The 16,887-nt window shown below is 39.1% G+C and overlaps 1 protein-coding gene across 1 annotated transcript in view; it reads left to right on the forward strand.

Annotated features, from left to right (window-relative positions):
• The window catches only part of LOC127858062 (DDB1- and CUL4-associated factor 10 homolog), a 29,652-nt gene extending 13,703 nt beyond the window's left edge, over positions 1–15,949 (forward strand). Inside the window, exons 3-7 of the mRNA XM_052394939.1 lie at positions 326–523; positions 1,776–1,924; positions 9,124–9,296; positions 9,838–9,897; positions 10,963–15,949. Coding sequence (XP_052250899.1) covers positions 326–523; positions 1,776–1,924; positions 9,124–9,296; positions 9,838–9,897; positions 10,963–12,801 — 2,419 coding nt within the window. The 3' untranslated portion in view covers positions 12,802–15,949. The remainder of the gene's footprint in view (positions 1–325; positions 524–1,775; positions 1,925–9,123; positions 9,297–9,837; positions 9,898–10,962) is intronic.
• Positions 15,950–16,887: the final 938 nt, after the last annotated feature.

Below are 16,887 nucleotides of genomic sequence, written 5' to 3' on the forward strand. Positions count from 1 at the left end.
TTCTAGTATTGCATGTTTTCAAAATTGTCAACAATACTTTGCTTTGAATTAAAACATTTGCAGTATGATAGCTTTATTACATTAAAAAAAATCATACTGAAATAACATATGCTTTTTGGCTTAATTTGAAAACAGTAATCCTTAGGGAATAAAAAAAAACTAGTAATAATATTTCTTGAAGATATGCCTAGAGCTGATTTACTTTTCAAGACATGCATCTTAAACAGTGTGAGGGAACAAGCTCAGAACTTTCCCTTTCATCAGAAAGTAAAGCAAATAGTTGTATTAATATATATATGGCAATATCTTGAAATATTTGTTGCAGGTTTTTAGATGACCGCTTGTTTGCCACCTGCTCTGATGACACTACTGTTGCATTATGGGATGCTCGTTACCTAAAGCACAATGTACAGATGTTTCGGGGACACTCCAACTGGGTGAAGAACATAGAATACGACTCGAGGCAGGGAATTCTGCTTACCTCTGGCTTTGATGGTAGTATTTATACATGGAATATTAACAGGTTAGTTGTTGGCTTGATTTTTGTTTAGTTGAGTACTCATATTTTAGGGCTGAATTTGGTTTAGGTGGGGATACATGTTAGCATAGTATTATTAAAAAATGCTAGAGTAATATATATACAACACAGGCATGTTGCAAAGGTTTGAAAAACAAATAATCTGTTGTTATTCTGTTATAAACTGGAGGGGCCTAAGCACTGTTGCAAAGTGCAATTTTTAATCAAACCATAAAAATATCTTGTTAGGCTTTGTGTTTGTACTTGTATGTCCTCCACAACTATAGTGGGGGACATATTGATTTTGCCCTGTCTGTTGATCTGTCTGTTGGTTTGTTTGCCCAAACTTTAACATTTTGCCATAACTTTTGCTATATTGAAGATAGCAACTTCATATTGTGCATGCATGTGTATCTCATGGAGCTGCACATTTTGAGTGGTGAAAGGTCAAGGTCATCCTTCAAGGTCCCTAAAAAAAATATTCAAAGCGGCGCAGAAGGGGACATAGTGTTTCTGACAAACACATTTCTTGTTTTAAATATGTAAGTCAATTATTAAACTTGACGGGTATAACCAGTTAATGACTAGTGTAAACAGGCTGTTTTGTTACTCTATACATTTGTAGCTGTAGCCAACTATAGGCTTCATCCCCTCAGACAATTTAACTACCAAGTTATCCCGAAGTTTGTTGTACAAGGGTGATTTGTTCCCTAATTTGCAAGTTATGGCTCCTTACCAAAAGGCTTATTAACCCTTTGCATGCTGGGAAATTTGTCGTCTGCTAAAATGTTGTCTGCTGAATTTCTCAAATTTGCATTTTCTTCTCATCTGGATCCAAACTGTTTGCAAAGGCCTTCAACATTCGGTTCCAGCACTGAAAGAGTTAAAGCTCTGAGGAAAAAAAAAGCTAATGCAGTAGAGCTTTAAGTTTTGATCAAGTGTCTAAGGCTAGTTTTTAAGAGTCATCATGAAAGATATAGGCAAATTTTTATGGTTCTTGTTGCAATTGGTGAAAAATGATCTTAATTTCAATCATAATCTCTAATGATCAGATCTATCATCGAAGTATAAAAGGTAAATCTTAGCATTTATCATGCACAGCTTATAATACCAAAAGTGTGATTCTTGTATTGTATTGTTCCCCTCTTTTCCAGTTATCAATCATTTTCTAACATTCTTGATCTGAAAAGAAACTAAATGAAATGTTAATGTTTTCCAAACAAAAGTGACACCAAGACTGTTTATACTACAATCTCAGATACAGCAGTGATGAGGCCTCCTCGAACCGTGTGTTCTACACAAGTGGCCTGATGCGGTCCAAGCTCTCTCCAGACTTCACCAAGCTGGTCATCTCCACTCACGAGGGCTATATCATAGTCATACATAACCTGGACCTGTCCACTCTAAGTAAGCTAACCTCCATTGTGGAGATCATAGTCATTCATAACCTGGACCTGTCCACTCTAAGTAAGCTAACCTCCATTGTGTACATCATAGTCATACATAACCTGGACCTGTCCACTCTAAGTAAGCTAACCTCCATTGTGGAGATCATAGCCATACATAACCTGGACCTGTCCACTCTCAGTAAGCTAACCCACATTGTGGAGATCATAGTCATACATAACCTGGACCTGCCCACTCTAAGTAAGCTAACCTCCATTGTGGAGATCATAGTCATACATAACCTGGGCCTGTCCACTCTAAGTAAGCTAACCTCCATTGTGTACATCATAGTCATACATAACCTGGACCTGTCCACTCTAAGTAAGCTAACCTCCATTGTGGAGATCATAGTCATACATAACCTGGACCTGTCCACTCTCAGTAAGTTAACCTACATTGTGTACATCATAGTCATACATAACCTCGACCTGTCCACTCTAAGTAAGCTAACCTCCATTGTGGAGATCATAGTCATACATAACCTGGACCTGTCCACTCTCAGTAAGCTAACCTCCATTGTGTACATCATAGTCATACATAACCTCGACCTGTCCAATCTAAGTAAGCTAACCTCCATTGTGGAGATTATAGTCATACATAACCTCGACCTGTCCACTCTAAGTAAGCTAACCTCCATTGTGTACATCATAGTCATACATAACCTGGACCTGTCCAATCTAAGTAAGCTAACCTCCATTGTGGAGATCATAGCCATACATAACCTCGACCTGTCCACTCTCAGTAAGCTAACCTCCATTGTGGACATCATAGTCATACATATCCTGGACCTGTCCACTCTAAGTAAGCTAACCTCCATTGTGTACATCATAGTCATACATAACCTCGACCTGTCCACTCTAAGTAAGCTAACCTACATTGTGTACATCATAGTCATACATAACCTGGACCTGTCCACTCTAAGTAAGCTAACCTCCATTGTGGAGATCATAGCCATACATAATCTGGACCTGTCCACTCTAAGTAAGCTAACCTCCATTGTGGAGATCATAGTCATACATAACCTGGACCTGTCCACTCTAAGTAAGCTAACCTCCATTGTGGAGATCATAGTCATACATAACCTGGACCTGTCCACTCTAAGTATGCTAACCTACATTGTGTACATCATAGTCATACATAACCTCGACCTGTCCACTCTAAGTAAGCTAACCTCCATTGTGGAGATCATAGTCATACATAACCTCGACCTGTCCACTCTAAGTAAGCTAACCTCCATTGTGTACATCATAGTCATACATAACCTGGACCTGTCCACTCTAAGTAAGCTAACCTCCATTGTGGAGATCATAGCCATACATAATCTGGACCTGTCCACTCTTAGTAAGCTAACCTCCATTGTGGAGATCACAGTCATTCATAACCTGGACCTGTCCACTCTAAGTAAGCTAACCCACATTGTGGACATCATAGTCATACATAACCTGGACCTGTCCACTCTTTAGTAAGCTAACCTCCATTGTGGAGATCATAGTCATACATAACCTCAACCTGTCGGCTCTAAGTAAGCTAACCTCCAATATGAACATTATAGTCATACATATCCTGGACCTGCCCACTCTAAGTAAGCTAACCTCCATTATGGACATTATAGTCATACATAACCTGGACCTGTCCACTCTAAGTAAGCTAACCTACATTGTGTACATCATAGTCATACATAACCTGGACCTGCCCACTCTAAGTAAGCTAACCTCCATTGTGTACATCATAGTCATACATAACCTGGACCTGTCCACTCTAAGTAAGCTAACCTCCATTGTGTACATCATAGTCATACATAACCTGCACCTGCCCACTCTAAGTAAGCTAACCTCCATTATGGACATTATAGCCATACATAACCTGGACCTGTCCACTCTAAGTAAGCTAACCTCCATTGTGGAGATCATTGTCATACATATCCTGGACCTGTCCACTCTAAGTAAGCTAACCTACATTGTGTACATCATAGTCATACATAACCTCGACCTGTCCACTCTAAGTAAGCTAACCTCCATTGTGGAGATCATAGCCATACATAACCTGGACCTGTCCAATCTAAGTAAGCTAACCTACATTGTGTACATCATAGTCATACATAACCTGGACCTGTCCACTCTAAGTAAGCTAACCTCCATTGTGGAGATCATAGCCATACATAACCTGGACCTGTCCACTCTAAGTAAGCTAACCTACATTGTGGAGATCATAGTCATACATAACCTCGACCTGTCCACTCTAAGTAAGCTAACCTACATTGTGTACATCATAGTCATACATAACCTGGACCTGTCCAATCTAAGTAAGCTAACCTACATTGTGTACATCATAGCCATACATAACCTGGACCTGTCCACTCTAAGTAAGCTAACCTCCATTGTGGAGATCATAGTCATACATAACCTGGACCTGCCCACTCTAAGTAAGCTAACCTACATTGTGTACATCATAGTCATACATAACCTGGACCTGTCCACTCTAAGTAAGCTAACCTCCATTGTGGAGATCATAGTCATACATAACCTGGACCTGTCCACTCTAAGTAAGCTAACCTCCATTGTGGAGATCATAGTCATACATAACCTGGACCTGTCCACTCTAAGTAAGCTAACCTCCATTGTGTACATCATAGTCATACATAACCTGGACCTGTCCAATCTAAGTAAGCTAACCTCCATTGTGGAGATCATAGCCATACATAACCTCGACCTGTCCACTCTCAGTAAGCTAACCTCCATTGTGTACATCATAGTCATACATAACCTGGACCTGCCCACTCTAAGTAAGCTAACCTCCATTGTGGAGATCATAGTCATACATAACCTGGACCTGTCCACTCTAAGTAAGCTAACCTCCATTGTGTACATCATAGTCATACATAACCTGGACCTGTCCACTCTAAGTAAGCTAACCTCCATTGTGGAGATCATAGTCATACATAACCTGGACCTGTCCACTCTAAGTAAGTTAACCTCCATTGTGTACATCATAGTCATACATAACCTGGACCTGTCCACTCTCAGTAAGCTAACCTCCATTGTGGAGATCATAGTCATACATACCTGGACCTGTCCACTCTAAGTAAGCTAATCTACATTTGGACATCATAGCCATTCATAACCTGGACCTGTCCACTCTAAGTAAGCTAACCCACATTGTGGATATCATAGTCATACATAACCTGGACCTGTCCACTCTAAGTAAGCTAACCTCCATTGTGTACATCATAGTCATACATAACCTGGACCTGTCCACTCTAAGTAAGCTAACCTACATTGTGTACATCATAGTCATACATAACCTGGACCTGTCCACTCTAAGTAAGCTAACCTCCATTGTGGAGATCATAGCCATACATAACCTCGACCTGTCCACTCTCAGTAAGTTAACCTACATTGTGTACATCATAGTCATACATAACCTGGACCTGTCCACTCTAAGTAAGCTAACCTACATTGTGTACATCATAGTCATACATAACCTCGACCTGTCCACTCTAAGTAAGCTAACCTCCATTGTGGAGATCATAGTCATACATAACCTGGACCTGTCCACTCTAAGTAAGCTAACCTCCATTGTGTACATCATAGTCGTACATAACCTGGACCTGTCCACTCTAAGTAAGCTAACCTACATTGTGTACATCATAGTCATACATAACCTCGACCTGTCCACTCTAAGTAAGCTAACCTCCATTGTGTACATCATAGTCATACATAACCTGGACCTGTCCACTCTAAGTAAGCTAACCTCCATTGTGGAGATCATAGCCATACATAATCTGGACCTGTCCACTCTAAGTAAGCTAACCTCCATTGTGGAGATCATAGTCATACATAACCTGGACCTGTCCACTCTCAGTAAGCTAACCTACATTGTGTACATCATAGTCATACATAACCTGGACCTGTCCACTCTAAGTAAGCTAACCTCCATTGTGGAGATCATAGCCATACATAATCTGGACCTGTCCACTCTTAGTAAGCTAACCTCCATTGTGGAGATCACAGTCATTCATAACCTGGACCTGTCCACTCTAAGTAAGCTAACCCACATTGTGGACATCATAGTCATACATAACCAGGACCTGTCCACTCTTTAGTAAGCTAACCTCCATTGTGGAGATCATAGTCATACATAACCTCGACCTGTCGGCTCTAAGTAAGCTAACCTCCAATATGAACATTATAGTCATACATATCCTGGACCTGCCCACTCTAAGTAAGCTAACCTCCATTATGGACATTATAGTCATACATAACCTGGACCTGTACACTCTTAGTAAGCTAGACTCCATTGTGGACATCATAGTCATACATAACCTGGACCTGTCCACTCTAAGTAAGCTAACCTCCACTGTGGAGATCAAAGTCATGCATAACCTGCACCTGTCCACTCGAAGTAAGTTAACCTACATTGTGTACATCATAGTCATACATAACCTCGACCTGTCCACTCTAAGTAAGCTAACCTACATTGTGGAGATCATAGCCATACATAACCTCGACCTGTCCACTCTAAGTAAGCTAACCTACATTGTGTACATCATAGTCATACATAACCTCGACCTGTCCACTCTAAGTAAGCTAACCTCCATTATGGACATTATAGTCATACATAACCTGGACCTGTCCACTCTAAGTAAGCTAACCTACATTGTGTACATCATAGTCATACATAACCTGGACCTGTCCACTCTAAGTAAGCTAACCTCCATTGTGGAGATCATAGTCATTCATAACCTGGACCTGTCCACTCTAAGTAAGCTAACCCACATTGTGGAGATCATAGTCATACATAACCTGGACCTGTCCACTCTAAGTAAGCTAACCTCCATTGTGGAGATCATAGTCATACATAACCTGGACCTGTCCACTCTAAGTAAGCTAACCCACATTGTGGAGATCATAGTCATTCATAACCTGGACCTGTCCACTCTAAGTAAGCTAACCTACATTGTGGAGATCATAGTCATACATAACCTGGACCTGTCCACTCTAAGTAAGCTAACCTCCACTGTGGAGATCATAGTCATACATAACCTGGACCTGTCCACTCTAAGTAAGCTAACCTCCATTGTGTACATCATAGTCATACATAACCTGGACCTGTCCACTCTAAGTAAGCTAACCTACATTGTGTACATCATAGTCATACATAACCTGGACCTGTCCACTCTAAGTAAGCTAACCTCCATTGTGGAGATCATAGTCATTCATAACCTGGACCTGTCCACTCTAAGTAAGCTAACCCACATTGTGGAGATCATAGTCATACATAACCTGGACCTGTCCACTCTAAGTAAGTTAACCTACATTGTGTACATCATAGTCATACATAACCTCGACCTGTCCACTCTAAGTAAGCTAACCTCCATTGTGGAGATCATAGTCATACATAACCTGGACCTGTCCACTCTAAGTAAGCTAACCTCCATTGTGTACATCATAGTCATACATAACCCTGACCTGTCCACTCTAAGTAAGCTAACCTACATTGTGGAGATCATTGTCATACATAACCTGGACCTGTCCACTCTAAGTAAGCTAACCTCCATTGTGGAGATCATAGCCATACATAACCTGGACCTGCCCACTCTAAGTAAGCTAACCTCCATTGTGTACATCATAGTCATACATAACCTGGACCTGTCCACTCTAAGTAAGCTAACCTACATTGTGGAGATCATAGCCATACATAACCTCGACCTGTCCACTCTCAGTAAGTTAACCTACATTGTGTACATCATAGTCATACATAACCTGGACCTGTCCACTCTAAGTAAGCTAACCTCCATTGTGGAGATCATAGTCATACATAACCTGGACCTGTCCACTCTAAGTAAGCTAACCTACATTGTGTACATCATAGTCATACATAACCTGGACCTGTCCAATCTAAGTAAGCTAACCTCCACTGTGGAGATCATAGTCATACATAACCTGGACCTGTCCACTCTAAGTAAGCTAACCTCCATTGTGGAGATCATAGTCATACATAACCTGGACCTGTCCAATCTAAGTAAGCTAACCTCCACTGTGGAGATCATAGTCATACATAACCTGGACCTGTCCACTCTAAGTAAGCTAACCTCCATTGTGGAGATCATAGTCATACATAACCTCGACCTGTCCAATCTAAGTAAGCTAACCTACATTGTGGAGATCATTGTCATACATAACCTCGACCTGTCCAATCTAAGTAAGCTAACCTCCATTGTGGAGATCATAGCCATACATAACCTGGACCTGTCCACTCTAAGTAAGCTAACCTCCATTGTGGAGATCATAGTCATACATAACCTGGACCTGTCCACTCTAAGTAAGCTAACCTCCATTGTGGAGATCATAGTCATACATAATCTGGACCTGTCCACTCTAAGTAAGCTAACCTCCATTGTGGAGATCATAGTCATACATAACCTGGACCTGTCCACTCTAAGTAAGCTAACCTCCATTGTGGAGATCATAGTCATACATAACCTCGACCTGTCCACTCTCAGTAAGCTAACCTACATTGTGTACATCATAGTCATACATAACCTGGACCTGTCCACTCTAAGTAAGCTAACCTCCATTGTGTACATCATAGTCATACATAACCTGGACCTGTCCACTCTAAGTAAGCTAACCTACATTGTGGAGATCATAGTCATACATAACCTGCACCTGTCCACTCTAAGTAAGCTGCACTGCATGGCAAGGTTGCAATGGCACGTTATGTGTTCTTTCTGTGATAAGTTTTCATCCTAAATTTCTGTGACGCTTTATTGATGTAAGATATGAAGGATATAATCTAGAAGAGAATGATTTAGTAATTTACATTTAAAGCATTTCCACCTTATTAGTTACTGAAATTCTATCAAATGCAATTTTCATTAATTGTTTTTTGACAATTTACGGGGAAGCCCTACAATTATAAATCAGAAAGATACTGCTAAATTTACCATTTGCAAAAATCGTAGATCAGAATTTCTTTTCTGTTTTATTGTGGTTTTATAGTACAATGTATATTGATTGGATAATGTAACCTTGTGGTAAAAATTAAAAACCGAATTCAAACTCATAATTGGATAACTCTATTCATGATTGACTTGTTTGATTGCTAACATGACTTTCATTTGTGCTAAGATGGTAACCATGGTTTCATGCTGTTGTCAGGTGAGGACCTGAAGGGATTCAAGCCCAACATGTACAGGCTGATGCAGCAGAGCCAGACACCCATCAAGGTCGGCCTCCAGTACAACCACGTGTTTGAGCAGGAGCGTAACCGGGTGGAATTCATCACAGACTGGCCCACCGGCAACGAGGCCAACATCATATCATCTCTACAGGTATGCAATACGTTTAACTTATGCATAAAGCCTAAAGAGTCTGTTTCCCTTGTCTGTCTATTTTTGCGCAGTGTGCACTTGGTTTTACACCCATTTTTCATGCATCCACAAATGCTTACAGACAACTCAAAAAATTGTAATTATTAAAAAAAAATTGTTAAGAATACACAATTGTTTTAAAATTGTTGAACCACTCAGAACATTTGGATCTTTTGTCCACATGATTATACTGAATGTTTTACATTGTGTTCTTAATAGCCTATAAGTTGACAGCTCAGTATAAGTCTGCCTTAAAAAGGCAAAATAGAATATCATGTAGATTAAAAATAAATATTTTATGTGTTTTGCACAATGAGATATCCATTAAAAAAATACATAAAAATAAATAATGTAATTATGTCTTTTTCAACTTAGTGTCATCAAATAACATTTATTCATTGACTAATTAAAGTGATAATTGAATTTTAAAAAAGGCTGTAAATAATTTATTTTTGCTGTTTCACATGCTGTGTTTTATATCTTTGTGTTTTTATTTGAGCAGATTCACCCACAGGGCTGGTGTATCCTGTCCAGGAACACTGATACATCTGAAAACTCAGAGGTCAGTAAAACGAGTCAAGTCTGTGGAACAAACAATATTTAGTGTATGAACTCCTATTTAAGAAGGACATGGCTAAAAAGGTCCATACTGAGGGTGTTTTGCATTTTGTATACTGGTACCAATTTCTTGATTTTTACCAATATGCTGATCAACATTGGTTTCTGATTATATTCAATTCAAAAGGTTTGGTCATATGCTTTTTAAATGATGATGGTTGTGTCCAAAGTGTTTTGATATTCACATCACGTTACTTATAATATTTTGAAAAGGGGTTTTAAACATAAAACTTTGAATGTTGTATGAACGAAAACTGCAGTTTTGCTTTGTATATCCAAAATTCAAAGAAAGTACCTTATGATGCCAAATTTACATGTTATAGGGATATACATCACTATCTTAATTTATCATTTATACTCTATATATTCATCTAACCGTCATATGACTTTAATGTATTTGTATATGATGTTAATGTATTTGTCTATGTTTAAAAGACTCAAAAGTTTGAATGTATAGAAAACGAGAAATATCTTACATATGAAGTTTTTATTTTATTTTTTTTCACCAATGAAATTGTGTGCAGAATAATATAATAAGTGTTGCAATTATTAACCCATTTATGCCCAGTGGACTCTCCCATCCTTCTAAATTGGATCAATTTATTTCCAAAATTAGGGGTGTCAAGTATATTTATTTCTATATTTAGAATATTTCATACAGAAATTCATTTAAGCAAACAGCGTAGACCCAGATGAGACGCCGCATTATGCGGCGTGTCATCTGGGTTTACGCTGTTTGCAATGTCCTTTTTTCAGGACGCTAGGCATGAATGGGTTAAACTACGTTGGAAACTATGTAATAAAATTCTCATGAAAACACGCGAACATGTTTACTCTTTATATTATAAATTGATCTTTCTTCGAAATGGTGTTTATTTTGTATAAACTTCATGCTGTTATTGTATATGTATGTAAATGACGATGAGCTTAACATGCTCAAGTCTAAATAAACGATTCTGTTCTGTTCTATATTTCCTGTTGCCAATAAACATATCAACTATCATTGCAGTGGACCTGTGTACATGACCTTCAAGAAAGAGATGTTAAGACAAAGGGTCCACGCCCTTGGGAAGTGACCAAGGTTACACCACACACTTCGGCAGCATCAAGTTCATCCACAAACACCCCAGCGCATTCCTCTGTGGCTCCATCAAGGTCATCACAGTCTTCTTCACGGTCACAACCCAGAAACGGGAATTCTTCAAGGGAAGTGCCCAGGAGTGCTCGGAGAAACGTGTCAGAGTCCCCCAGGGAAGGTCAGGTGCAGGCCTCTAGTGAAAACCTGTGTAACTCTGCTAGCACCAACCCAGCCATGGCAAGGGAATTGGACTTGCCCGCTGACCCCTCCCAGTCTAGTCCAGGGATCATTTCAGGAGAAGAACCAACTAGCCCAGTGATTGAGCCGAATGAAAACGAAAACAGCCCGTCATCTGGTACCAGTAGGCAACCAGAAACAGTCTCATCGATAAGACAACTACTTACAAGCAGCCCAGTGAACGAAGCAAGTTATGGTGGTGTTAATGCAAGCCAACAAGATGTCCAGCATGCAAGTGGAAGTAGTGTTCCTAGAGAGCTTCCAGCAAACGCTAATGTCCAACAAAACATGGAAGAAGAATTGGCCTTGCCTGGCACTCACTCAACCAGTCGGCAAGCAGCGGTTTCAGAAGGCTTGCATGCAATACCTCCGGCTGGTTCTCAGTTAACTACAGGTCCGATGCACAATTCTCTCATTCAGATACGTCGTGGGTCACGCCAGCAAGATGGGAGCTTTTCTTTCTCAATATCCGTGCACACGTCTAGCGGTCGCACTATATTTTTCAGTCAGGACGAGATTGAGGCAGAAGACGAAGATTCAGACTTGAGAATCGAAAGAGTTATTCCTAATGTCAGTGAAGAAAACCCCAGCAGAAACAGTGCGGAGGGTGTTGGGTCCAATGGACCAAATCCAAGGATGCCACAACCAGTTGTCCCTGAACATGGGGCCGATCTCGGGGCCAATCACTCTACAAGCAGGCCTATCGTAGATGATTCTGATGTGGAGAATGAAAGTGATCATGATTTAATTGAGGATGTACTGACTTCAGAAGACAGTGACTTATCCAATAATGAGGTAGATGACCAAGTCCTTCAGAGTGTCAGTATTAATCTTCCTGGCTCCTCAGCATTAAACGGGGGGGTCAATATTTCTATACAAAGCCACAATGCCCAGGAGGACCTACACCAGCCCCTGTTCAGGCACACGGGGCCGTCTAGGATCCGTAGACGAGACAGACGTCGACACACGCCATTATCTAGCAGTCAGTCAGACACCAATCAGTCGCGTCGGGCACAGGCTAGTGCTTCTGGCATTTCTGTTAACACGGCAAGCAGTCATGTGAGACCGGGACTTTCACTTGACACAAATCCTCGCAATAGTTCATTTACGTTTGTTCTTGAATCAAATTCAGGAAACCGCAGACGAAGAGTACTCAATCTTAGCTATTTGGACAGTTTTTCGGAATCAGATAACAGGGTGCTCCAGAAAAACATTCACACCAACTCCAAGCGTCTCTTAAGTTACATGGAAGAGTGCAATGTTGGTAAAGGCTTTATCAAAGAAGTGGCGTTCAGTTCAGACGGGAGACTCATCAGTTCTCCCTTCGGCTTTGGCATTCGTCTGTTCTCGTTTGATCAGGAGTGCAATGAGTTGTGTGACTGCCTGCCAGAGTCGCCCGTTAAGCTGTACGAGGCAACGTGTTCCCTGGCGCATGTGAATATCGTCGTGGCAACACAGTTCTCGCCTGTCCACAATCTGGTTGTGTCCGGATGTCTTGATGGGAAAATTGGCTTTCACCAGCCAGTGCTTTGAACAAAAATTATTTACATTTTTTTGCTGTGATTCAAGTGGATGTCAGGTGAATTCTCAAAAATCAGGGCTTTTTCCCCATATGTATTAGGAGCCAACAAATCATCAACTCCCCCTACACATACTTGATAATTACATTCTCTCAAAAAGCTCGCTATTTAACTAATCTGTCCCAGGTATTTTTCTTCCTGTACTTAAAACATTCTACCCAAAATTAACACTTTATGCCTAGCGTCTAGAAAAAAGGCCATGGCAAACAGCGTAGACCCAGATGAGACACTGCATGATGCGGTGTCTCATCAGGGTCTGCGCTGTTTGCTTAAAGGAATTTTTGTAAGAAATATTCATAATATAGAAATAAATATACTAAACATCCCTAATTTTGGATCCAATTTAGAAGGATGGGAGAGTCCACTAGGCATAAATGGGTTAATGTTGTTATACCAAAGTGGACCCATATTCCAACAGGTGAAAACAACTCAGAGTAGATTTTACTTGTACATTAATTAGTTTAAATATGATTATAAAGACAGTGAAGCCTGATAAATGTCATGGTTTATTGTTCAATTTAATCTTATGGTCAAGTTAATGATAACTTATAAGTTCGGGTTTTTTATTTTAACATTTAAATGCAAAGAATTTAGTTTTTAAACATTATGATAATTTAACAATACTAGAGACAGAATCTTACAAAAGTTTATGTAAAGTCAACTTTACTTACTTGCGTCTAGCAATGATAAGCGTTTCTGTAACACATTGAATCATGTTCAGTTCATCATACTTTAGCCACATATTAACCCATTTATGCCTAGTGGACTCCCCCATCCTTCTAAATTGGATCAATTTATTTCCAAAATTAGGGATGTCTAGTATATTTATTTCTGTATTTAGATTCTTACAGCAATTCCTTAAGCAAACAGCGCAGACCCTGATGAGACAGTGCATCATGCGGTGTCTCATCTGGATCTGCGCTGTTTGCCAAGGCCTTTTTTCTAGACACTAGGCATAAATGGGTTAACTGTAATCCAGTATTAAAATAGAATTGAAACAACAGTCAATAGGTCAGTGTTTAGAGTCAAGTAGCAACCCTGTTACTGTTAAAGAAGTGATTTACAAATGTTCAATAGATTGTGGAAAATATACCTGAACTCAGAATCATCTATGATGTACCACCTCTTTAAAACACAAGCGCTCAATATGTTTCAATTATGGTCCTCTTCCAGTTAGAATACGACTATATTACCTTGACATTATTGAATATGAATAATTTCCCAATGATGGCTTACGTTATACTGTCAAGCACTAGAAAAATAGCTTTCATATTTGTAGACATTTTGATTTATAGTATTGTTTACATAATTCAAATTTTTTTTCCAGAAAACTTATGGTAATTCATGATTGAAGTATAACATTGACAGGTTTTATGTTTTTGCTTTGTTAATTATTTTCAAGTGAATTGTGTGTAGCAACTGTTGTTTATTGTAGATTTTCCATGATTATTTTTATCAATTCATGACTTATATTAAAAATAGCATTTTGTACTTTACTATCAACTATTAATGTAATAAATATATAACAATCTAAAATATCTCTTTGACCTGGCAGATTTGTGAGATATGGTTAACATTACAACATGTAGTGGAGGCCATCTAATATTAAATATCTGTATTTGTGTCAAGTACATCCACGCAACTGAAAAATAATTGGCATACAGTATATTGTATAAGAGTATCATTCTTCAAAATCCATCTATCAATAAAGACACAGAATATTTAACCCTTTTTCCACTTAGAAACAAAGTGAAAATGGCTATGTGCAAACAGCATAAAACCAGAACAGACTGCGAGTAACTCGCAGTCTGATCAGGTTTTATGCTGTTTGCTGTGCATCAGTGTCTAAGGGTTGGAAAAGAAGCCTTAAAAACTTGAATCTAGTAAGAAAGGTCTTACATGTATATTAAATATAATTTTCTAAGGGACTACAAATGCGTCAAATACGTATCTAAGTGGTATATGTATGATGTTAAAATTGATGATTGCATGTTGGCTTGTATGAATTAATAGAAATGTGTATGTGTGATAATGGTGTGTGTACAACTGGCAGACATTTTATGGGTACTGCAAGCCATGGTTTGATATGAATCTTTTTTAGCTCATCGATTTTTTGAAGAAAAAAAAAGAGCTATTGTCATCACCTTGGCGTCGGTGTCGGCGTCCGGTTAAGTTTTGCGTTTAGGTCACTTTTCTCATAAAGTATCAATGCTATTGCATTCAAACTTGGTACACTTACTTACTATCATGAGGGGACTGGGCAGGCAAAGTTAGATAACTCTGGCTTGCATTTTGACAGAATTATGTGCCCTTTTTAGACTTAGAAAATTGAAAATTTTGGTTAAGTTTGGTGTTTAGGTCCATTTTATTGCTTTCATACTTGCAACACTTACTAACTATCATAAGGGGACTGTGCATGCAAAGTAATGTAACTCTGACTGGCATTTTGACAGAATTATGTGCCCTTTTTATACTTAGAAAATTGAAAATTTAGTTAAGTTTTGTGTTTAAGGTCCACTTTTTTCCTAAAGTATCAAAGCTATTGCTTTCATACTTGCAACACTAACTAACTATCGTAAGGGGACTGTGCAGGCAAAGTTATGTAACTCTGACTGGCATTTTGACGGAATTATGGGCCCTTTATACTTGAAAATTTGGTTAAGTTTTGTGTTTTGGTTCACTTTACCCCTAAAGTATCATAGATATTGCTTTCATACTTGGAACACTCGCAAACTATCATAAATGGACAGTAAAGGACAAGTTGCATAAGTCTGGTTGTCATTTTTACGGAATTATGGCCCTTTTTTGACTTAGTAACTTTGAATATATGGTTACATTTTGTGTTTAGATCCACTTTACTTCTAAAGTATCAAGGCTATTGCTTTTAAATTTCAAATACTTTTCATGCTATCATGAGGGTACTGTACCTTGCAAGTTGAATTTTACCTTGACCTTTGAATGACCTTGACTCTCAATGTCAAATTATTAAATTTTGCTAAAATTGCCATAACTTCTTTATTTATGATTAGATTCGATTGATACTTTGACAAAACAACTCTTACCTGACATACAACAATAGACTCCACCCAAACCATCCCCCATGCCCCCCCCCCCCCCGAATCTCCCCTCAATCCCCCCCCCCCCCCCAATTTATATTTTTTTTAACTAAAGATAACTAATAAATTACCACCACACCCTCATACTATACCCCCACTCCAAAAAAATAATTTTTATGCCCCCGGTAGGGTGGCATATAGCAGTTGAACTGTCCGTCAGTATGTCAGTCCGTCCGGCCGTCCATCCGAAAAAAACTTTGACATTGGCCATAACTTTTTCACTTTTGAAGATAGCAACTTGATATTTGGCATGCATGTGTATCTCATGGAGCTGCACATTTTGAGTGGTGAAAGGTCAAGGTCATCCTTCAAGGTCAAATGTGAAATTTATGGTGTCTGTCCTTCCAAAACTTAAACATTGGCTATAACTTTTCAATATTGAAGATAGCAACTTGATATTTGGCATGCATGTGTATCTCATGGAGCTGAACATTTTGAGTGGTGAAAGGTGAAGGATAAGGTCATCCTTCAAGGTCAAATGTCAAATATATGGCGTCTGTCCTTCCGAAACTTAAACATTGGCCATAACTTTTTTAATATTGAAGATAGCAACTTGATATTTGGCATGCATGTGTATCTCATGAAGCTGCACATTTTGAGTGGTGGAAGTTCAAGGTCAAGGTCATTCTTCAAGGTAAAAAAAAAAAAAAAAAAAAATTCAAAGCAGGGTTTTCATGAAGCTGCACATTTTGAGTGGTGGAAGTTCTAGGTCAAGGTCATCCTTCAAGGTCAAGGTCATCCTTCAAGGTCAAAGGTCATTTTTTTTTTTTATTTCAAAGCGGCGTTCTCATGAAGCTGCACATTTTGAGTGGTGGAAGGTCAAGGTCATTCTTCAAGGTCAAGGTCATCCTTTAAAGTCAAAGGTCAAAATTATTTCAAAGCGGCGTTATCATGAAGCTACACATTTTGAGTGGTGGATGTTC

The sequence above is a fragment of the Dreissena polymorpha genome, chromosome 14 (assembly GCF_020536995.1).
Source record: "Dreissena polymorpha isolate Duluth1 chromosome 14, UMN_Dpol_1.0, whole genome shotgun sequence".
Classification (NCBI taxonomy): domain Eukaryota; kingdom Metazoa; phylum Mollusca; class Bivalvia; order Myida; family Dreissenidae; genus Dreissena; species Dreissena polymorpha.